This window comes from Bos mutus, chromosome 1, assembly GCF_027580195.1.
Source record: "Bos mutus isolate GX-2022 chromosome 1, NWIPB_WYAK_1.1, whole genome shotgun sequence".
Lineage (NCBI taxonomy): Eukaryota > Metazoa > Chordata > Mammalia > Artiodactyla > Bovidae > Bos > Bos mutus.
Window position 1 is genome coordinate 75677188 of NC_091617.1, and position 23883 is coordinate 75701070.

At 36.2% G+C, this 23883-nt stretch overlaps 1 protein-coding gene across 2 annotated transcripts in view; it reads right to left on the bottom strand.

Moving 5' to 3' along the window:
- Positions 1–2618: 2618 nt before the first annotated feature.
- Positions 2619–23883, bottom strand: part of IL1RAP (interleukin 1 receptor accessory protein) — a 144415-nt gene continuing 123150 nt past the window's right edge. Inside the window, exons 9-12 of one of the 2 annotated variants that reach the window (XM_070371819.1) lie at positions 18992–18997; positions 14609–14752; positions 13148–13291; positions 2619–3347 (exon numbers count right to left, since the gene is read on the bottom strand). In XM_070371819.1, coding sequence (XP_070227920.1) covers positions 2629–3347; positions 13148–13291; positions 14609–14752; positions 18992–18997 — 1013 coding nt within the window. In that variant the 3' untranslated portion in view covers positions 2619–2628. Of the gene's footprint in view, positions 3348–7150; positions 10448–13147; positions 13292–14608; positions 14753–18991; positions 18998–23883 lie in introns of those variants that run through there. The other variant, XM_005897674.3, reaches the window with a different exon arrangement.

Below are 23883 nucleotides of genomic sequence, written 5' to 3' on the forward strand. Positions count from 1 at the left end.
TCCATTTAACCAACAGCCATATCAATTGAGTCAGGAATCTGCATGACCCATGAGGAAATATTTTCCTCCTTATTCACCCCACTGAAATGTCTTGTACTGAACACTACATTCAAGTGTACCATGTTGGGTCAGGAAATAATCATATAACCTCCTTGCTTTTCTCCATACAGTACAAGTATGGTCTATGATCTGTTCGAACATCTTTTAGATTTTGGCTATATGCCAAAAATCATAACATTTTATTGGTTACATTGTGCTTATATTGTCAATGGATATTGATACTGACCAAAACTGAGCTTTTGAGATTATCCAGCTACACATTCATAGTAAGAGTTCATGTTTAATTTTTCATGCCTCTGCCACTAGTCTTTTCAATTATTTTCTTCACTTAGGAAATAATTTATAAATGACAAAAGTAATCTATCAGTTTTCCCAAACATATTTTATGGTTTGAAACACTGTGCTAATAAGGAATAAGACTGATTACAGATAACAGCATTCTCTCCCTACTTGGGATTTGGAGCAACTTACATTAGCCACTATTTAACAGATTTAGAGAGAAACTACCATCTGTTTTCCAAGTGAAGATTCCTGAACATACATCAAGAATGGATTAATCTCTTTAAGAAGGCCTGCAATGTAGAACGTGAGTTGCACACTGTCATTTACTGCTGGGTGTTCAGGTGGGGTGGCCTGTCCTTTCCTAACTGTAAGTTTCTTGTTGAGTCCTATTTACTCTGGAGAGCCCTATTCCCTCATCTTATTTCTGCATGAAAAGGATCTAATCGCTTCTTGTTTCAACAGAGAGTTCTATATTTCTTTCCAAGGGGAGGAGTGGGATGAAAACTCTGGTTTCTTTCTCCGGCCCTCGTTCATTATTAAAAACCGAGAAAGGCTGACATGCACTGGGCCATAGCTCATGAGGAGTCACGTTTGTGTGCTGAAGTGAGTGCTAATGTCTGGTACCACCTTTGCCTCCTTTTACTTTGCTCCTGTTCATAAGCAGTAGATTGTGCTTCTAATTTTCTTACAGTAAAACCACCATGCAGGGACCCTTTACCAGACTAGATGGAAGACACGCTATTTCCAGCTTTTTCTCCTTAATGGAGTGTTGGGTCAGTTCAGCCCTATTCTGAGTGTCTGGATGTCTTCAGTTTGGGGAGGGAATAAATGTTTTCCATTATTTCCTTAGGGCCAGTCTGTGTTCTTCAGTCTCAATATCACCAGGGTTATTTGGATACCCATTCGACACATGCTTTTTGAGTGAATACTTTAGCTCTGAAATTACAAATTAGTGGCCCTTTGGGTGAATATGTGCTCATGTGTTTAGGTTGTTTCTTTTTTTTTTAAAGTTGTTTCATAATTGACAGATTACTTAAAAATCTGGACTTTGAGATTCACTTGAAAAATGACACTCTTTCAACACTGGGGCTTAATCATTGACAGGAATCAAATGAAACAGAGTGAAGGATGGCCCTTTTAAAAGAAATATATACTTCACCTCCAGGCTTAATTATCTCTATTTTCTCCCTGACTTGGAAATCAAATGCTATGTGCCTTTTATGATTGTATTAAAATATTTAAAGAGATATTTATCTCTATCTATGTCCATATACACATGAGTACTAGAGGGAGAACATTGTATTATACTTATATGTGGCCCTCTTTTCTCCTTTTTCTTACATTTTGACCCTTGTAGGCACTTGAATGACTATCCTCAGAATCCCAAATGAGAAGAAGGGATTGATGGACCAAACTCTACCCTAACCCCTAACCATACTGAATTTTTCAGCTGTCATTTCTAAAATTATAAGGATATTTTTGTATAGCTCTTCATTTCCTTTGAGACATTTTCTCATTCTCTTTTGGCCCTTTCCTAGATCATTCCTAGAAAGAAACTAAAGACACATCTCAGCTTTCCTAGTACCCAAACCAAATCTCAAATTACTTAAAGAGAATAGTCTTCAGATATGAATGTAAAAGCCATAAACAAGTAGAAGGGAAAGAGAGAGGTAAAAATTTGTTAGTACAAATGAAATCACATAAAAATATAACTTTATTGATGCTAACAACTTTAGGCAGTTTAGAGAACACTAGTTTACAGTGAGACAGAACACTATGTATCCCTGTGTGGGAGTACTTGGTTCTTCCTGGGAAAATGTTCTGTAGGTTTCCCATTGAGCCTGTTCCTACAGCTTCCACCAAAATTGAAACTGACTTCATTCCATGATGCTCCCTCGAGATGCACATACCCTGTTAAGTGTCATAGCCCAAGTACACCTGACTGACTTATAGTATGAGGTTGGTCAACAAACTCAAAGGAAACACTGAAATTCTTTGCTCTGTTTAAAACCATAGGGTAAGAGAGAGGATCAAACTTTAGGCAACTTGCACATACTGACCTTCTAGGGCCCAAGAAGAGTGTGCTCTTCTGAGACCATTAGAGGCAATAAATCTGGATTCAGGTCCTTCAGGTCTTTTGTCTCCTAGAAATAAATAGTTTTTAAAAATCAATAAAGGGGACACAACCTGATAGTCCATTAGATGATAAAAATGTCAATTATTCCCATAGGTTCATGACACATAATGGGCTGGTAGAAATAGCAGCCACCACCCACCACACAGTAATTATAGGATATAAAAGTCATTGTTATTGGATAAATCCGTGAAATGGTGAAGAGCAAGGGCTGAAATCTGGGGAGCAGGGGGTTCCAATCTGGTGCCATTTTGTATCCATTGAGTTTCTGACTCTTGGGGAACAGGCTTACAGAGGTGTGTCTCCCACTGGGGCTGGGTATGGATCTCTGCCCGGCTCTTGCTCCTAAGCTGACTCTCTCCTTCACAGTAGGTGACACAGCACCGGCAGGCTGCAGAGGGCTTCCCTCTGTGCTTGGACATCGTGTCTGGGCCCGGAGAAGCGCCTGCAGCTCTCCCTGAGCTCTGGAGTTCTGGGGGCTCTTTCAAACGACTTTTCCTCCTTTGAACGTGGTCCAGACTGATGTCAGACTGGGAAGAGCAGCTCTCATTCCAGCCAGAGCTGGCACTCAGACTTCTCAGTGGAAGAGCCAGTCTCAAGGCCTTCCAGAATTTAGAGCCAGAATGTTTGGACTTTTCTCCCTTCCAGCTCACAAAAGATACAGACTCCTTCAGCTGTAGGATGCTTGGGTGTGGCTGCTCAAGGGGACGATACTCAACCACAATGAGCTTGGTGGCAATGGAGTTCTGGCACATGACACCCAGTTTGAACTCTAGCATGCTGATGCTCTTTTCTGTCACATAATCTGGGCTCAGCACAACAATCATCCTCCGGCTCCTTTGAATGAAGTCAAAAACTGCTTCCACTGTATCTATAGGAAAATGAAAGATAGGACAATGCCTAGTGAAAACATAAAAGTTTCAGTTCACTGTTGACAGTCTTAGGGAGGACAGGCAATGAACACTTGAGAATACAAGATCGAAGTGTTAAATAATCTACCCCAGTAAGGAATCTCATTTACACTATTCTTATTGTTGCAGTGTCTGCTACCTTCAAGGATGAGGAAGTAACCACCTCTAAAAGCAGCTAATTTCAGCTCTACTTGTAAATTATTTCTCGTTTTGAAAAGTTGTTTCCTTGTACTGTAGTGGTCTTAGATCTAATATTTTAAAATACTTTAAGTATTTCATAATTATTGTGATCTCATTGTATTTTTTTCCTCATCTCTAGATTAAATAACTTCATGAATTTTATATCTTATTCTCCATATGAATTGGTAACAAGTCTCTTCCCTTTTTTTATTGATTTTTTTTCTTAATACAATTCAGTTTATGTATATATATATGTCACCTAAGGGTATTATCATGAACAGGACTGAACATAATGCTCCAGACACAGTCTTATCAGCAAAGATCTACAGGGCATTACTAGCTCCTAGGATCCACACAGTTATAGCTCTTGATACTTAAAATTTTTGGACATATCAGAGAGTTCATAGTATTGACTGTGATGTCAACCAAAATTCCCTTTCTTTTTCTCTGTATGTCAAGAATTGGTCTGAATAACAATTAAAGAGGCAACAACAATGACAACAATAACTGGTAAAAATCGGCCAATTAGACTTCTCATCAAGCATTCAATTCCAATAGTTTTTGTGGTGAATTTGGGCAAAACCTAACAAAAGCTTCTTGAGATAAACTCCATGCTAAACTCATTGTGAGATTTAGGAGCTTAAACAGATTTTCTGAAGGAAATTCCAAACTTGTAAATTGCAGCTGTTGACAACTCTGAAAACACACGCTGTGAACAGACCACGAGATTGAGCACCTACGCTTTTCAGGCCAGGAGTGAAGCACTGAGGGAGAAACTTGTCAGTCTGTGAAGACAAGCTGAAAGTTTGCAGTGAATTGGATGATGAATTTGACAGAGAATGAAGGAGCTTTGCTCTCTACCATATTCTTTCTTTCCAACTGTTGAATTTAACATGAATTTGAAGGAAAACCAAAAGAGATGCTCAGTGTTTAAGAACTTGTGACTGGCTTTATCAAGAGCACAAAGTATTTTAGTGACTTTTTGCTTCAATCTTATCTTTTTGCCTCAATCACTTATCTTCAAAGCCTGTTTGTGTGTGTGTGTATCTGTGTGTCTTGGTAACTCCTTTTTCTTTCCTATCTTTTTCAGAATCTTATGTTTCTACCTTTCATAAAACCGAGGATGCAAGTTTAGGAAGTCTACTGTTTCTCCTGTATCATGATGAATATGATATAACCCTAAGATAACATGGATAATTTTTCAACAAAAGGAACTCGGGCACTCAAATTGCATGTGTGTAGGGAGGAGGTGTGTAACTGTGTGTATGGTTGATTTCTAAATAGTAACTTTAGGAAAATGTTTGTTCTGTCCAAAGGGGGTACCATTGTTGAAAATAAAACATTGTCTTAGACCCTCTAAAAAATTGTCTTTAAAACCTATGTTTTTTTTTTTTTTAATTTGTTTTTAATTTTGGTAATCCACTTGAAAGTCGAGGATTTGCCTTTTAGAGAGGGTAATGCAAAAAAATAAATAAATATGAATGGTGGAATTCCAGACATTGAGGAATAGATTAGAAGATAGTTTTCAGATAAGAGTTGGTCTATACTTCGGCCTCTTCATATAATACTTTGAAGGAAACCGCCTCCTTTATGGCCTATTTTAATATCTTCCGTACTGTTAAATTTCATATTTGAGGATGTTAATTATAATTTTTTTTAATGATGACTATTATTTGGAGGGGGCATCTTAAATTAGGTTGTTTATTCTGTTTGGCTCAAAAAAAAAAAAAGAAGAAAACCTGAGGTGTGGCTATAGATTGATAAGGGCAGTTTTTTTGTGTGTGGTAATAAATTCGGTTTGGAGTGACAGTTTCTGATCTAGAACTCTTCACTACTCTAGAATAATCTTGCCTATAAAAGTTACAATATCCTTGGTATTAACTTGGGAGTAGAAAGAAAACTAAAACAAAACTAGGACTGTAATTTTGTTCTTTAGCTGGGTTATTGATATATGAGAGTGTATTAAACCTCTCTCTCTCTTAAAACTTGAAGTACAGATTTAAAAAAATGGGGGCATCTAATTTGAAAGATGAATCTGAATTCAAATACTGGTTTCTCCATTTATCTTAATAAAATAATCATTTATTTTAGTATCTTTAAAGTTGGAATTCATCTATCTATAAAATGCATATAATGAGAACACATTTGTAGGGTTGCTGGACAATTTATCAATACCTATAGGTCAATGTCTACTGCATGTTATGCTTCTGAATTAATCACCTTGATTAAATTATTATTATTCAATGTTTACTGAGCACAATATTAAAATAAGGTATAGACTAATATTGATTCCAAATCAACCCCTAATGGGAACTTTAGAGGATTAACTTAAACTGTGGATTCAAAGTTTTAAAATTCTGTGTATTCAGTTTAAAATAAAAGTGGATAATATACTATTGGAATATTTAGTTAGCCCATTGCTAAGAATACTTCATATCCCTTGAGTAGAAACAGAGAAATAGATAAGTTGCTGAATGCGTCTCCTGTTGTATTTCATGGTTACTTGTGTCAAAGACCTAATAACCTCAGTTGTTGTTCACTCAGTTGTGTCCAGCTCTTTGCAACACAATGGAGTATAGTCTGCCAGCCTCCTCTGTCCATGAAATTTTCCAGGCAAAAATAGGCTGGAGTAGGTTGTCATTTCCTTCTCTAGGCAATCTTCCTGACCCAGGGATTGAACCTGCATCTCTTGCATTGGCAGGAGGATTCCTTACCTCTGCATCACCTGGGTGCTTATATCTCCAAAGACAGTGATATACATTATGTTCCAACTCTGTTTTAAAGTTGTTTCTTAAATGAGTAAGGACTGCTTTTTTTGTAACTTCCATGCATTGATCCTAAGTCTACTCTTTGGAGACTAGTTTGAAACAGGGAAATTTTTTGGAGGAAAATTTTTACTAAGCAAACCAGTTAAGTTATAGAGGCCCAATAAATATTCTTGGAATAAATAAGATTTATTTAAAAAAGCAAGAAAGCTCCCTTTTACTACAGACTTAATATTAACTCAAAAGAAAATGTCTTTTCAAATGTTTATCACTGATTTGTTTGAAATAGAAATGAATATCTGATTCAAATGATCACCTGTTAACTAAAGCCAAGGCATTGTTAGTTGATCTTTTTTAAGGCAACTGCTTTTGAGTTGAAAACCTATAAAAGGTAAGCTATTACTGTTAACTGTCCAAGTTTCAAGTTGAACAAAAAGAAATAGTGTGTCTCTATTTTAAAACTCTCTTCTTTCTCTCTGCCTTTCTTTATTCTCTCTTTGTCTCTATTCCTCATCTTTTCCTCCATCTCATCCTCTCCCTTTGCCTCTTTCTCTCCACATCCATTCACGTGTGCACATGCACACACAGACACACACAGATGTCTGGTATATTAGGTCAATCCATTGTGCTTAAGGAACTCTTTTACTCAGAGGTAAAGAAAATGTTGAGTTGAAGTTCCCAGTTTTTTTCAGATTTTTATCAGAAAGAGAAAACTAATGTCCTTTAAAACATTTCTTTTTCTAAGTGTATCATTCTTTTTATTCTCATTTCTTATGCCCAAACATGAAAAATACATAAAACACATGCACAAAATAAAATTCAATGGTGAAAATAAATGGTTTATTTTTAAAATAAACAAATTTACAAATCAAATGGAAAATGGAAAATACAAACATTTATGGATAAAATAAAAAAGATAGTCTTAAAATATGAAAAACCTATGGAAAGAAAATAGATAATTAACAAGTGGAGTGAAACTTTTGTTCCCCAATACAATGGAGTACTTGTTTATTAGAATACTAGGGAATCATCCAAACTACATTGCAGAAAAAATTAAATTATTTTATAGGATTATGTAATTGGACACTCTATATATCATGTCTTTTTGTTTGTTTGTTTAATTGGGTGCAGAAGGTCTTTATACCATATATCTAAAACCTTTGAGATTTCTTTTTAACATTGGATACTTTAGTTTTTAATATTAGAGAGTGATTTCTCCTTGCTCTCCAATGTATGTTTCTCCTTCTCTCTCAAATATTCTGTACTGGGCATCTTCTGGATCATAAAACAAACAAACAAAAAAGAACTCTTGAAACAAAATTGTCTTAGGATGAGATATCATTTTGATTTGAGTTGCTTTAGATTTTTAGCATTTGAAAACGTTCAGTAGCAAATACAGTAATGTAAATAGAACAAAAGTTATCTAGAAGTTTCTAGGGGTACCAAACATCATTTAGCATATATATGAAATCCAAAAGTGCAAAAAGATGCTGCATTGGCAAAAGAATGGCCCCTTGATAATGGGGCTGTCCCTCATCTACCTAAAGCTCATTCTTGAATTGAAATTCAAATCTTATCTGGGGTCAGTTCTCCTCTGGTCTTGTGATGAAAGGGTTAATAGAAGGAGTAATTGTGCTTTGTAATGATGAAAAGCATTAACAAAGCTAAAAACATTAGATCCAAGATGACCCCCATACCATAGTTTTATAGTCAATGATTCATGAAGCTTTTGTTTTATTTAAAATAAAAACTCCTCCATAGAAAAATGATTTCTTAAATAGACTTTAGTAATCAGAAGGACACAAATATAGGAGATAAGTTTAGAATAGTTTATCAACATTCATACTACTAAGATAAGAATTTCCTTAAATTATGAATTATTATTTTTCATAGGACACCCAGGCTCATTTATAGGTATTTTTATTTTCTTTTCCTTTCTTACTTAAAAGTCCAATAGAGATTTATCTCTCCAAGAGTTGAGCACTAAGATTAACATAATTTCTAAGTATGTGTGCTCAGAATATAGTAGATGGTCAATTAATGCTAGAGGGCAGGCTAGTGCTTAGCAGTGACCATGGAAGCTCTGTGCAAAACAGACCCCACTGCACCCAGATCAACTGTGGCAGTAGTAAGTTATTGTTACTAATTTAGGGAGGGCAGAAGTTAACAACAACTACTCTGGGAGCTGTAAATTCACAAATATTATTAATGTGCAGAAAACAGTGACATAAAAATATTACAGTAAAAAACATAATTTAAAAACTGGATAAGAGTTCCAGTACTTTGTAATATTGTGCCAATGGCTATTTAAAGTCATATGTGGATATATATACATATATGTGTGTGTAGTGTGTGTGTATATATATAAAATTCATGTAGGTATGTGTGTGTATATGTAATTCATGTGTATATATGCAATATATATATATATAATTTTGTATGTATATACATATATATTTTTAAAAATCTATATGTAACATAGATATTCACCACTCTGTAAACCCTGGACTTAGTTTTTACTTTTCCAAGTCTTAAGAACAGTAAAGTTTTACTTATACAAACTAAAACATGTTTAGTTGACAGTGACTTTTCAGTCTAACTTGTTTGAAGTGAGTGTTATTAACTTATCAGTGAATCAAATATGAAAACTACTCAGGGTCCAGTTAATACTTTTAGAGTATTAATGCTAAAAGCACTCTCAAGGTCCCTAAGTCTAACTTTAACACTTTACAACGGGGAGACAGAAACAAGTAAAGAGAAATTATTTTCCTAATATTCACATTAGCAAAGCTAAGATTAAAAGACAAATTGACAAACACCCTGTTCTGTGCTTTTCTTATAAGACAGAAAATGCCCTTGAAAGCTTTTTGCTCTTCTTTTACTCAATATTAGCACCAGTAAGAGAAGCTTTCTCTCCAATGAATCATGTGCGGAGCCACCTGCATGCTCTGAATGACTGACCCAAAATGCAGGAGGTAGGGAGATGGAGTGATGGATATGGGTCAACCTACAGATAATTGGGAGTTTACTGTAATAAAATATTATTACATAGTTTTCAAGCTGACAAATATGATACCAACTACCTGAGATAGAGTGCATGGGGTGGTGGGGGGAGATGACAGGACACAATGCGGGAAAGCCCTTTAAGCCAATCATAAGGAACGTTTACAGTCACCTGCTTTATAACATCATAAATGGTATTGGTCTTGCTGTGAGAGTGTCTAGTATAGTAGGATGAGCAAAAGAGTTAATTTTCCTTAGCAAAGATAAATTTAGGCCCTGATTGTCTTTTAAGGGATGAATAAAAAGAAAAGAAAACTGTACTTGAAACTCATAATGACCTTGTTAACAGATCACTCATCTATAAGGGTTCTTTAAATCAATAACAAAGGCTTCCTCATAATATTAAGATTATTCCAAAAAAAAAGAGAGAGAGAGTGAGAGTGATTGAATAGATATGAACAGGAACAGGAATGGAGGATGCAGAAGGGAATTTTGCATCACCAATTCTTGCAAAAAATGGAGTGACCTCAGGCACTGGCAACCAGTGGTGGCACGATCATTCTAAGCCTTGGTATTGCCTGAGGAAGCAGAACAGCTCTTCTACAGTAACCCTGAATTTATCTCTATGGGGAGGCTTCCACAGAATTTGTTTCTGTCCATGAACAACACACTGGGAATAAAGCAGGGGAATCCTTCTTTCTTGGAGTATTGCTGGATCTTTTCATCCATCATTCACTGGCTCTTTCATACATTTTTCAAGGATGAATAAGTGAGACCCTGCTCGCAACTTCTAGACCACCTGGGGCTTTTCTTCACTGGCATGGCCACCTGCAGCTGCTTCCAGAACCTGCCCTGTGGATACTTGGATTTCTCCCCTTTCCATTTAATGACCGTGAGCACCGTCTTAGCCCTCTTCAACTCTTTCACCTTCGTTTCCTTCACAGCTTTGTACTGCACTAAAATGACGTTGATGCTGCCTCGAGAGGCCATGTTTTCTAGGCCAGCCTTGAGCTCCAGGAGGGCTTGGGTTCCCTGGAGCACGTAGTTGGGGCTTAGGACAACCAGGAGGCGTCTGCTTTTCTGAATGAAGCTCAAGGTCTCATCTGTGACAACTGGGAAAGAAAACACCATGGGCATTAGCGATGGCCAAGAACTCCCTCAAAGTATGGGGCTTGAGGAGCAAGTGAAAAGAAATTAGCATAAAAATTTGAGAATTGGGGTGAAACTTTGATTAACAACATTTAATCCTTAGACCAATTGCTCTCTTCAGAAAATGTCCCTCTCTTCAGGGAGAATAGAAACTGAATGCACATATTCCAAACCTGAAGGAATTCCAAACAAGCATAAAGCCAAAATGTATTCCTATGACCTTGGTCTTCAGAAGCATCATTTGGGACATGAAGGATGTGTGGGTAGTACTGAAATCAATTTCTTCAAACTGTGTGGTATATTTTGGCCCAGCAAAATCAGGTCTTGAGCCCTTTCTCCCCAAAGATACCCATGTATTAACTCTCTACTGCCTGTGAGTATTAAAAAAAATACATTATAGTGCTAAATCATAGAAATTCCCTTTTCACTAACACAGAACAGCAAGAGTAAAACACTTATTTTTTGGTAGTCCCTCTCTACTGTCAGGCACCTCCCAGACACACACTATTCTATATCGCTGGAATAGGAACTTAAGAAAATCTAGCCAGTTGAATGGTATTTTGACTGGAATCACATTCTCAGCTCAGCTTTCTATTCTGCTCTGCTCTGGAGTCTAAATTAGTCCCTGAATCTTTCTCCTTAAACTCCTATCATTACTAAGAAGCCATGTGTTTCAGCAGCTGCTAGCTGATGCGTGTGCCTTCACTGGCAAGCAAATGGTTTCTTCAGGTCGAAAAAGAAGCAGCAGCAGGGGAAAATGGAAATGCTGTATAATTTTATTCTGTTGTCAAGGGTTCTGATTAGTTCCTGTCACTAAATTCTTGGGAATAATCCATCTCCTCGAGGTTGCTTATCAAGGACTGAATAATCCTTTTCCTGGGGTTCAGATGGAAGGCAACTCCAGGGAACGCACCAGTGTTGTGCAAAGCCATCTCAAGGTTTACCATACTCCCCACTCCCCCGAGCAGTCATTTTGCCCTTTAATCTTCACAGGTACAGAGGCAATGGGGAGAGAGTTGAAATTAAAATAGCATGTGCAGCCTAGAGGAAAATCCAGGAATAAGTAATTGTCCACTCCAAGCACTGTTGCTGATTGACTGTGTGTAAGCAGGGAAAGAGACCTAGAGAGAAAGAGGACTGAGTAAAAGCAGCAGGGAGAATGCAAAAGACCACAAAAATCAGTCATCAAAAGCAAAATGCAAGAGTAATTATAAAGAACTTGAATTCTTCAAAGAACTATCAATCCCTGCTGGAGTCTTACATTGTTGTTATACTGTGTATCTTCACATAACTGTTCAGACAGTAGTAAATATCAGTTGAATGACTTATGGATGAATAATTAGATGAATAAATTATTTAAGATTTTAAGCTTCAAAATGAGTGGGATTTGTCCTTTATCTATATAGTCAAGTCAGCATTTTCTGGCAAAATTATGCTGAAAGAGATATCTCCTACAGAAGGGAAGCATGATGGACTTTGGGATGATGATTTTGGACATAAAGTGATCCCACTAATTCAAAATAAGCATAAAAATTAATGTCTATTCTCTCTCTCAAATTATCAATATAACTAAGAAATATACCAAGTGATTAATGTAAACAGGATTTAGGGGAAGAAAATAAATTAGTTTGTTGTAAAGATTAGAGATATTAATGCATTTTAACAGTACAGAGTTTAACAGTGGGTTTATGAGTGCTGTTATGCATTTACAAAAGAGACTTGAATGTAGCATCACTTTATGTGTTACTGTCTGGATCTGAAAATTAGAGGTACATTTTATTTTAAATCATTCAGCATTTCAATCTTTTTATACCTATTAGGATATACTGGCCTTTGTAAATGTTAAACTCATTTCAAATGTGTAATTTGATATGAAGGAAGAAAAGACACAAGGAAAGAGGAGATTTGAGCAGCATTGGTTTGCGAGAAAATAAGAATGAAAAAAAGGAAGGAAAATATTCTAATTACTATCAGTAAGTAATATAATGGAGGATTCCATGCACTTTCTTCTGCACCTCACTTTTTGCAAAATCGAGTAAATCTCATCTGTATATAAATGTTTTAAACTCACTTTTTATGAAAAAATTCTAGGCAAATTAGTTAAACCTTCTAAAAATCTAAATGCGAGTAAACAAAATGTGTAAAGCTATGGCTCTTAGCAGAGCTCCAATGCACTCTGCATCTGCACTTTTCTGACATCGTTTTTAAAGCTTACTGGGGAAATATTTTAAAACCATAAACTGCACTTGAATAATCTACATCTTACAATGTAGAATTATTCCTGTTGTTGTTGTTTAGTTGCTAAGTCGTGTCTGATTCTTTGTGACCCATGGACTGTACCCTGCCAAGATCCTTTGTCCGTGGGACTTCTCAGGTAAGAATACTGGAGTGGATTGGCATTCCTTACCTATGGCATCTTTCCAAGCCAGGGATAGAACCCACATCTCCTGTGTTTCCTGCGTTGGCAGGCCGATTCTTTACCACTGAGACATCTGGGAAGACCATATTTATTCCTAGAGAGTCTCTATCTATTACAAAATGAATTGGACATTTAAATGTCCAAAGATGTCAACATAGAACCATGACTCTTACGTGTGACCTGAAGCTTCAGGTCTACTCTGCCTTTCAGTGTAGCATCACCTGTACCCATCTGAAATACCTACTTCCCCCAGGCAGACTGTCTCGATCAAAGATGCACAGCTTGTATCCAAATTCATTCTCCAAGACTCCACGGAGGGTCAGTAATACAAATTCTTCTTCTTCAGCATTCCTTGCATAGGATACATAAATATCATATTCCTTTCCATCTAGCAAAAATTTCATAAAAGACACAAAACACAGATCCAATATAAATTAGGAAAGTTTCTCAATAGTACTGTATTTTTTCTTAAATCAAACTTTTGGATATTAGACATTTTCATTTTTTACACATGTGAATTAGCTGACAGATTTCAGTGTGATTCCCCACCTGTGACAGGTCTCCAGGCAAAATGACTATTTTAAGGTGTAATTGCAAATTTTATCTGATGTGTCTTCTACTCTCATCTCACTGAGTTCAGATTTTATAGTGGAGAATGAGTGAGGTTTGGCTCATTCAACTATGAACTTATGGAATCAGGAAGCAAATAGTTACTCAGTCATAGATGCTGGCAAAAATACCATGCAGAACATTTCTAATTCCTGCCCTCGTATGTCACTCACTAATATATAAGAATAATAAATTGAGCAAAACCTTGAGAAATGTCTAAATCATGTATACCTGAAAATACCTACAATTAAAATATGCTTAGATTTGATGAACCAATTTTTCTCCCAGTTGCCTAATTATAAAAATCATCTCTTGTTAAAAATACAGGTGCCTGTCTCTTCTACAAGCCACTCAATGAGACTTTATGGGATGGGTATTAGAATTGGTAATTAAATGTTTCATTCTTGTCACCTGGCATAGAGGCACTAAAACAGTGTTTCTTAAACTATAATGTGTACACGAATCATTTTGGGATACGGTTGAAATGTAGATGCTGATTCATAATAGGGGCTAGCCTTTAGATGCTCCTTTTAGTAAGCTCCCATGTGATTCTTCTGGTACACAGATAACCTGTGAGTACAAAGTGTGGACATGCACTCTCTAGTACAATAACCACAATCCACAAGTGGCTATTAAGCACTTGAAATGTATTTGGTCTGAATGGAGCTATGCTGCAAGTGTAAAACACAATACATGCTGAACTTTGAAGATTTTTTAGTACCAAAAGTAAGACTAAAATATCTCATTAACATAATATTAAATTACAAGCTAAAATGATAGTCTTTTGAATATATTAGATAACATAATTATTAAAATTATTTTCACTTTTATTTTCTTTTTCCTTATATGACCACTAGAACAATATTAAATTACATATGTGGTTCATATTGTATTTCTATTTGGATACTGCCAATCTAGACTAAATCATATATTGACCCAAGAAATCAGAATAATATGCATTAGAAAGATTTTCAATAGTAAGGGCTAAAACCAAAGTTAGTCTGATTATATCTTCCAATTAATCCAGGTTTTATCAAGCCAATATGTTTTCTCAAAATGGCAGTTGGGAGATATACATGAAATTTTCATTACTCACCTAAAATGGTTTCATCTGTTCCAAAATGAGCCCGGTAAAATAAGACCATCTCCAGCCAGTAAACATGGTAAATAACAATGAGAATCACCACCAGGAGGACTGTGGCTCCAAAGCCACATGCCAGTTCCACTGTGTACCTTGGAGCTATCATTGGAGAGACCAACAAAGAAACAAACTGATTTGTGCACGATAGTCATGGTGACCCATCATTCTGCAAATAGCTGGTTAAACCAAGCAGCTGAGTCATGAACCTGACCTATATGTGTGAACAAGCAGAGATCACATGGTGGAGATTAAGCTCTATGTTCTAATACCAGATTGTGACCTATTTATCTTTTTGTTTCCAGAAACTGACATAGAAGGTGCTTTTAAACAATTATATGATTTGAATACACTTCGATGATAATACAAATTAAAATAGATCTTATTGGGAACAACTTAAAAGGTCATCCAATCTGACTCACAAACTGACAACTAAATCTTCTCAAAAATATTTTTGGAAAGCGTAACTCCATCCTATGTCCAGCTCTTACTAGACCAGCTGATGACACTTGTAGAACTTTAATTGTTGGAGCAGCTAACTGAGCAAAAATTTTAATGTGTTTTATACCAGTCTTAGATTCATCCTCTTGTCCAGTGCCATGCGGAAGAAATTTAATTCCTTTTTCTTTATATTTGGCAATAAGCCTCAACAATTTTATTATCATTGAACAGAAAATGAGGATATCCACCTAATGCTGAGTATGCTTGGCTCTGAAAGTATCTCTCAGGTGTACAGTTCTAGGATATACATTCTATAAGACTTCTTCCACTTTGCTTCTTTGCTTCTCCACTCTTTCTCATTCATTATTAAACTGTACATTGTTATAGTCATCTAGGAAGAGACTACGTCTTCTTTATCCATCCTATCTTGAGAACTCTGGGAACTGAATGAACATTTCTGGATATAACGTTACAGACTTCTTTTTTTTTTTTTTTTTTTTTTACATTACAGACTTCTAAGTAGTGTTATTTAAAATAAGTCTAGTACTATGTGATGTTTAAAATAAGTTTGAAAGTGAAAGTCACTCAGTCGTGTCCGACTCTACTAGAGTGGGTACTCTTTTCCCTCTGCAGGGAATATTCCCAACTCAGGGATCAAACCCAGGTCTCCCACATTGCAGGCAAATTCTTTACCAGCTGAACCACAAGGAAAGCCCAATACTGGAGTGGGTAGCCTATCCTTTCTGCAGGAGATCTTCCTGACCCAGGAAATGAACCTGGGCCTCCTGCATCGCAGGTGGATTCTTTACCAACTGAGTTATCAGGGAAGCCCAAAAGTAAGTCTAGTACTATACTATGTATTTGTAACTTCATGTGGCTGCTTTATTAGCTTTACTAGTGAAACTTAAGAGTTTGAGATTGAACAAAATATTTCTGGATCTGAAACAGAAGTGGCTTAAATTATGTATTAGTTGATTTGACAATTACTTATTGACATCTACCATTTGCTAGAAGCTGTTGAGGTTATAATAGTAGATAAAACAGGAAGGGTCTCTGCCCTCTTAGGGCTAAGGTTCTAATGCAGGGAAGTAAATAAGGAAATAAATAAGACAGTTACTATTAGAGAGTGATCCATGCTATGAAAGAAGTAAACCAGGGTAATATGAGGGAGGTAACTGAGGGGAGGCATTGGGGTAGGAGAGGTATATTAGGTAGATGTGAGAAAAAGCCTTTTTAAACACCTGAACATTGTGTGTATTAAGTGTTTGCTGGGACAAGGTACAGAAAAGTGTTCTTCAACCTGGAACTGTTATCAAGCCTTCCTGACTTCAAAGTTCAGAGATCTTTGCACAACACTACCATGAAGTTCAATTATTGATCATACCAGTGAAAAATCCCTTTTAAAACAGGTAGCTATTCTAAGTGGAAAATGCAGTGGCATCCCACGCCAGTACTCTTGCCTGGAAAATCCCATGGATAGAGTAGCCTGGTAGGCTGCAGTCCACGGGGTCGCTAAGAGTCGGACACGACTGAGCTACTTCACTTTCACTTTTCCCTTTCATGCACTGGAGAAGGAAATGGCAACCCACTCCAGTGTTCTTGCCTGGAGAATCCCAGGGACAGGGGAGCCTGGTGGGCTGCCGTCTATGGGGTCGCACAGCGTCAGACACGACTGAAGTGACTTAGCAGTAGTAGCAGCTATTCTAAAGGGAAAATGGTGAGTAGCCTAGAGCAAAATCTGAAATTCTCTAATTAAAAGGAAAAATCATTGAGTTTTGCATTCATTATCCTAAACTCAGGGTACTAATCCTGCTACAGATATAGCCTGGGAGTCAGCTGTACAGAATTACCATGTACTCTAATACTCATGATTTCCAGGTGGCGCAGTGGTAAAGAATCTTCCTCTCAAATGCAGGAGACCCGGGTTCAATCGATCCCTGGGTCTGGAAGATTCCCAGAAGTAGAATATGGCAACCCACTCCAGTATTCTTGCCTGGATAATCCCATGGACAGAGGAGCCTGGCGGGCTACAGTCCATGGGGTTGCAAAGAGTCAGATACAACTAAGCGACTGAGCATGCATGCTTGTACTCAACCCATGAACAACAGTGCTTTAAAATAAGATAATAAATGCCATAAAGCTATGTCAGTGCATTTGAGAATTTATTAAGATCAGTTTGAGTAGCTGGCATGAAAATTGCTGTGTCCTTGGTATTTCTGAGTACATGTTATGTTAATGACACACTGGGCTAATTCCCACTGTCATCCTCATTATTTGCTCAGCTATTTTGGCTCTCTTTGGATGGACATTTCACAATAAGAAAAAATGAAAAAAGGTCAGTGGATCCACTTACCTGAAATGGATTTTTCTTAAAAAATATCAATAGTTACCTTGTTTAGTGATCAAGATATCAATTACACTCATGGCTTTCCCTCTGCCACATTCATTTTACTACTGCTGTTTTATTTCTACTAGAGCTTTTTAATTTTGTGTCATACAATTACATGTGTCATATTTACAGACTGCACTTTGTTGGGCCACCTTGATGATTTCAAGAAGTTTCTTATGCTATTTAACTAATTGAACTCAAGATAAATAATCCACAAGCCTGATTTTCTAAATGGTTTGAGTCACATTTAGGAAATGCTCTAAAAAGCTTTCAAATATAGCTTTGCTGGTTTGTTTGAAAGGCTGATCCTTAGTTCACATTTTCTGTCTGCCCCACCTCAAGTCTCTGATGTTTATGGATAAAGATTTTACTCTGATGCAATCACAGACCAAAGGGTTTCCAGTCAAAGGGGTGATATAACTGACCAAACTGGACTCCTAAACTACTTCTATCTTTGTTCTCACTGATAATCTAAACAGGATGGAGACAAATTTAGTGACTTGCTCTACTGTTTCTTTCTGAATCAGAATTCCCTCTATCCTTTTTCCAGAGCCCAAATTTCCAGCTAACTACCCTTGGTTAAGCCAGTACAAAAGCTCCGGTCAAACTATCAGTCTACAATCTTGTTTCTCCTTGAAAACTTAAATTTATCTCCTTCATATTCATTATCATAGTAGGGGCCTAGTTATCCATTGAATCTCCCAACCAAATACCAGCTGCTTGAATTTTCAAGTATTCCCTGCCACAGAATATTTGTCTATTCTTTGCTAAATTGTTGGGACTACTTGACAATTTTTGGTACTACAATAATAGTCACTTGCCTGAATAACAAAGAGAATGTGTGTATGTGCATGCATGTGCTAAGTCCCTTTAATTGTGTCCGACTCTTTGCGACCCTATGGGCTGTAGCCCAGCAGGCTCCTCTGTCCATGGGATTCTCCAGGCAAGAATACTGGAGTGGATTGCCACGCCCTTCTCCAGGGGATCTTCCCGACCCAGGAATCGAACTGAAGTCTCTTATATCTCTTGCATTGGCAGTCGGGTTCTTTACCCCTAGTGTCACCTGATAGTAAATCAAAGATTTATGACTGAATTAACCTTCAGACCTTATTTGTTTGGCTATTTTAGTTCAAACTTGTGCATTTTGAAAATCAGCTTCTGGTCTTAGAGAAGTGACAGGGGCAGCCTTCTCTCCATAACATGTAAAATATTATGATGATTTAGGGGTATGCAAAGATTTCTTTTTTTTTTTTGCAAAGATTTCTTAGAACAAAGAAAACAATAACCATTAAAGAAAACATCAATAAATTACATCTCATCACTAAAATGTACCACTGAAGAAAGGAACTGGCAAGATACAGAGTGGGAGAAAGTATTTGCAAAATATCTATCCAATAAGGAACTGGTACCTAGGGTAGAAACGAGAATTGCTCAGATCTGATAATGAAAATACAAACAACCTAGTTATAAAATGGACAAGGTATTTGAACACTTATAACACAAAAGAAGACCAATGACTAACAAGCATATGAAAAGGTGCTCAGTATCTTAATCATCAGTGAAACAAAAACTACAAAATGAGGTACCACCACACACTCACTAAAATGGCTAAAACTAAGATTGTTGTTTGCTGTTGTTTTAGTCACTAAGTCATGTTTGACTCTGTGACTCCATGGACTGTAACCTGACAGGCCCCTCTGTCCATGGGATTTCCCAGGCAAGAATACTGCAGTGGGTTGTCATTCTTTCTCCTGGGGCCCCTCTTGACCCAGAATTGAACCCATGACTCCTTCATTGGCAAGTGGATTCTTTACCACTGAGCGCCAGGGAAGCCCAAAACTAAAGAGTAACAACACTGAATGACAAAGATGTGAATACACGGTTTCAGTGAGAGGGGAGAACGATACTACCACTTGGGAAGAAAGCTCTGAGAGTTTCTGATAAAACTAAGCTGGTAATTCTACTCATAGGTACTCACATCAGAGAAGTAAAAATAAAAGTCTATAAAGAGGCTTGGATAAGAATGTTAACAGAAGTTCTTCAAAACTGTGAACAACCCAGATGACCTCCACCCAGATAAAGAATAACTAAGCTGCAATAAATTCTTTAAAAAACAAAACAAAAAAACCACCACCAACAAAAAACACTATTTGGCAAACAAAAGCAACCAACATACAACGGCGTGACTATTAAGATTATTTTCTGAGTGAAAGAAGCTTTATAAAAAAGTGCATTCTGTATAGGTCTAGGTATATAAAGTTCTAGAAGAGGAAAAAAATAGTACATTCTGATAAGGAAAATCAGAACAGTTGCTTTGACAGTGGTGGAGAAGGTAGGAGTAGCAGGATTGATTGATAAGGGGAAGGAGTGGGAGGTTACTGTCTATGGTGATGATAATATTCTATATTTGATTTTAAGTTACACCATAAATATATACACATTTCTCAAATATTATCAGAGTTCACATAAATGTGATTTGTAATTTGTCACTGTATACAAACTTTACCTAAAAAAAAACCTAAAAGAACTATAAATAAATATTAAAATTTGGACAATACAAGATGCTTAAATGTTTTTTAAGATTTATGTCTGTAAACTTTTACTCATGTCTGTAACTACTTTAAAGGTATAAAAAATAAGATATATTAATGTATGCATAGCAGAATGGATTGATGGGTATATGTGATAAAGCAAAGACACCAAAATGATAGAATCTATACAAGTTATATAAATGTTCACTGTATAGTTCTTTCAACTTTTCTACGTATCTGAAAACTGTCAATAAAGTATCAAAATATAAAAATTAAGATGAAATAAACCTGCAGATTAAAACAAAGCTGAGAGAATTTGTCACCAGCAGATGTATGCCACTAGAAATATTAAGTGCTTTTCCAGCTAAAATGTTACCAAGAATGAATAGTGCCAGAAATGGAAAATATGCAAATAAAAAATTAATTTTTTCTCAGTTCTTAATGTATTTAAAGAATACTTTTTTAAAGCAAAAATAATAGCAATGTATTGTGGCATTTAAATGCAAATTGAAATGCATTGTAACAATAAAACAAAGACAGGAGAGAAAAAAATAGAACTTTACAATTTTAAGATTCTTATAAAATATGTAAAGTGATTAATTCAAGGTAGATTGTAATAAGTTCAAGATAAATATTGTAAATACTATAGAAAAAAATTTTTTAAATAACACGGAATTACTCAATATACCAGCAAATTTGGAAAACTCAGCAGTGGCCACAGGACTGGAAAAGGTCAGTTTTCATTCCAATCCCAAAGAATGCTCAAACTACCACACAGTTTCATTCATCTCACATGCTAGTAAAGTAATGCTCAAAATTCTCCAAGCCAGGCTTTAGCAATACATGAACCGTGAACTTGCAGATGTTCAAGCTGGTTTTAGAAAAGGCAGAAGAAGAGATTAAATTGCCAACATCTGCTGGATCATGGAAAAAGCAAGAGAGTTCCAGAAAAACATCTATTTCTGCTTTATTGACTATGCCAAAGCCTTTGACTGTGTGCATCACAATAAACTGTGGAATATTCTGAAAGAGATGGGAATACCAGACCACCTGATCTGCCTCTTGAGAAACCTATATGCAGGTCAGGAAGCAGCAGTTAGAACTGGACATAGAACAACTGCTGTATATTGTCACCCTGCTTATTTAACTTATATGCAGAGTACATCATGAGAAACTCTGGGCTGGAAGACGTACAAGCTGGAATCAAGATTGCAGGGAGAAATATCAATAACCTCAGATATGCAGACGACAGCACCCTTACGGCGGAACATGAAGAGGGACTAAAAAGCCTCTTGATGAAAGTGAAAGTGGAGAGTGAAAAAGTTGGCTTAAAGCTCAACATTCAGAAAACGATGATCATGGCATCCGGTCCCATCACTTCATGGCAAATAGATGGGGAAACAGCAGAAACAGTGTCAGCCTTTATTTTGGGGGGTTCCAAAATCACTGCAGATGGTGATTGCAGCCAGGAAATTAAAAGACGCTTACACCTTGGAAGGAAAGTTATGATCAACCTAGATAGCATATTGAAAAGCAGAAATATTACTGTGCCAACAAAGGTCCATCTAGTCAAGGCTATGGTTTTTCCAGTGGTCATGTATGGATGTGAGAATTGGACTGTGAAGAAAGCTGAGCACTGAAGAATTGATGCTTTTGAACTGTAGTGCTGGAGAAGACTCTTGAGAGCCCCTTGGACTGCAAGGAGATACAACCAGTCCATCCTAAAGGAGATCAGTTCTGGGTATTCATTGGAAGGACTGATGCTAAAGCTGAAACTCCAATACTTTGGCCACCTCATGTGAAGAGTTGACTCATTAGAAAACACGCTGATGCTGGGAGGGATTGCAGGAGGAGGAGAAGGGGACGACAGAGGATGAGATGGCTGGATGGCATCACCGACTCGATGGACATGAGTTTGAGTGAACTCTGGGAGTTGGTGATGGACAGGGAGGCCTGGCGTGCTGCGATTCATGGGATCGCAAAGAGTCAGACATGACTGAGCGACTGAACTGAACTAAAAGTCAGTAGGCCAAAGAGGCCAAATAGAATACCAAGAAATTATCAAATTAATCCACAAAAAGGCAGGAAAGGAGGAAAAAAGCAAAGAATAGGTGCAACTCCTGGATAATAAGTAGGAAGATGGTAGACTTGAAGCCAATAATGCTAATGATTACATTAAAGATAAATGGATTAAACATATAAATGAAAAGACAGAAATTATCATGTTGTATTAAAAATCAAAAGCCAATAATATGCTATCTATAAGAGATGTACATTAAATATGAAGATATTGATAGATAAAACAGAAGAATGAACAAATTAATTTAGGTGGCTAAATTAATATCAACAGAATTTTAATGAAAAAAAGACAGGTCATAATTTAAAAGAGTCAATTCATCAAAAAGACATAATAATCCTAAATGTGTATGTATCTAAAAACACAATTCTAAAATATGTGAAGCGCATGGCAGAACTGAAGAGAGAAAAAGACATAATTCTATGTAAAAATTTCAACACCGCTGTCTCAGAAGATGAAAGTTTAGCAGTTTAAAAAAAAATCAATAAATATATTGAAGACTTGAACATCACTGACATCAATTGACTTAGCTGACATTTATAGTACATAAAAACTGCAGAATATACACCCTTTTTAAGTGCGTGTGAAACATTTACCAAGATAAACAATCTGCTGTGACTTTTAAAGAAACACCAATAAACGTAAAAGAAATGAAATGAGGCAGAGTATATATTTTCTGGCCATAACAGAATTACATTAGAATTTATAATCAACTGTGCTGCACCATGTTAAGTACTTGTTACTTGCTCCCTCCAGTCTCACAGACATTCTGGGAGTCGAAATCGAAAGAAGGACAAATGGAAAGCTTGCACCAGTTCATGTATACAGTTTGCACCAGAACCACTACCTGAGCTGAAGCCTGTCTAGCACCAAATCCTCTGTTCCTTCTACTTCACTCTACAGTCTTCCCAAGTAGTTCTAAGTCACAGGTACCCTTTCCCTGCCTTTTAATAGTCATTGCTGAATTTTTCGATTACCTAGACTTAAATGACAATGTGAAATATCAAAAATTATCACGATAAAGAGTGGAAACAGTCATTTCTAAAATTCAATTACATTTTAATATATAACATGACAAAAAATGTAATCTGGAAAATTCCCAAACATGTATAAATTAAGTAACACATTTCTAAATAAATCATGGGTCAAAAAATAATTATAAGAATTAGAAAATAGTTTGAATTGAATGGTAATGAAACTTCAACATTTCATCACTTGCATGTTTAAGCTAAAGTGGTCTAATGAAGGAAGTTTATAGCTCAATGCTTATACAGGAAAAAAAGAATTATTTAAAAATCAGTGATGTAGCTTTCAACTTCAGATGATAGAAAAGAAGAACATATTAAATGTAAAACAAGCAAAAAGAAAAATACAGAGTAAAATGAATAAAATACAAAATAGAGAAAAATAAATGAAAACATTTTTGTTCATTGAAAAAAATCAGTAAAACTGAAAAACTCTTTCTTGATTGATTAACAGATTGGATGAAAATATAAATCGCTACTATCAGGAATGATGGAGGGAGAATCATGATAAATCCTGCATGCATTAAAAAAATTACAAAATGATGTAAAAACTTTTTATGCCAAAAATGTGACAATGTAGATAAAGCATGAAAAATTATTTGAGGAGACAAATTCCCCAAACTGATACATGAAGAAACAGAATATCCAAATAGCTACTAAAGAAACTGAATTCATAATTAAAAGCTTTCCCATAAAGAAAATGCCAGACCTAGACAGTTTCATGGGTAACCCTTTTAAATATTTGAGTAAGACATAGTATCAATTTTATA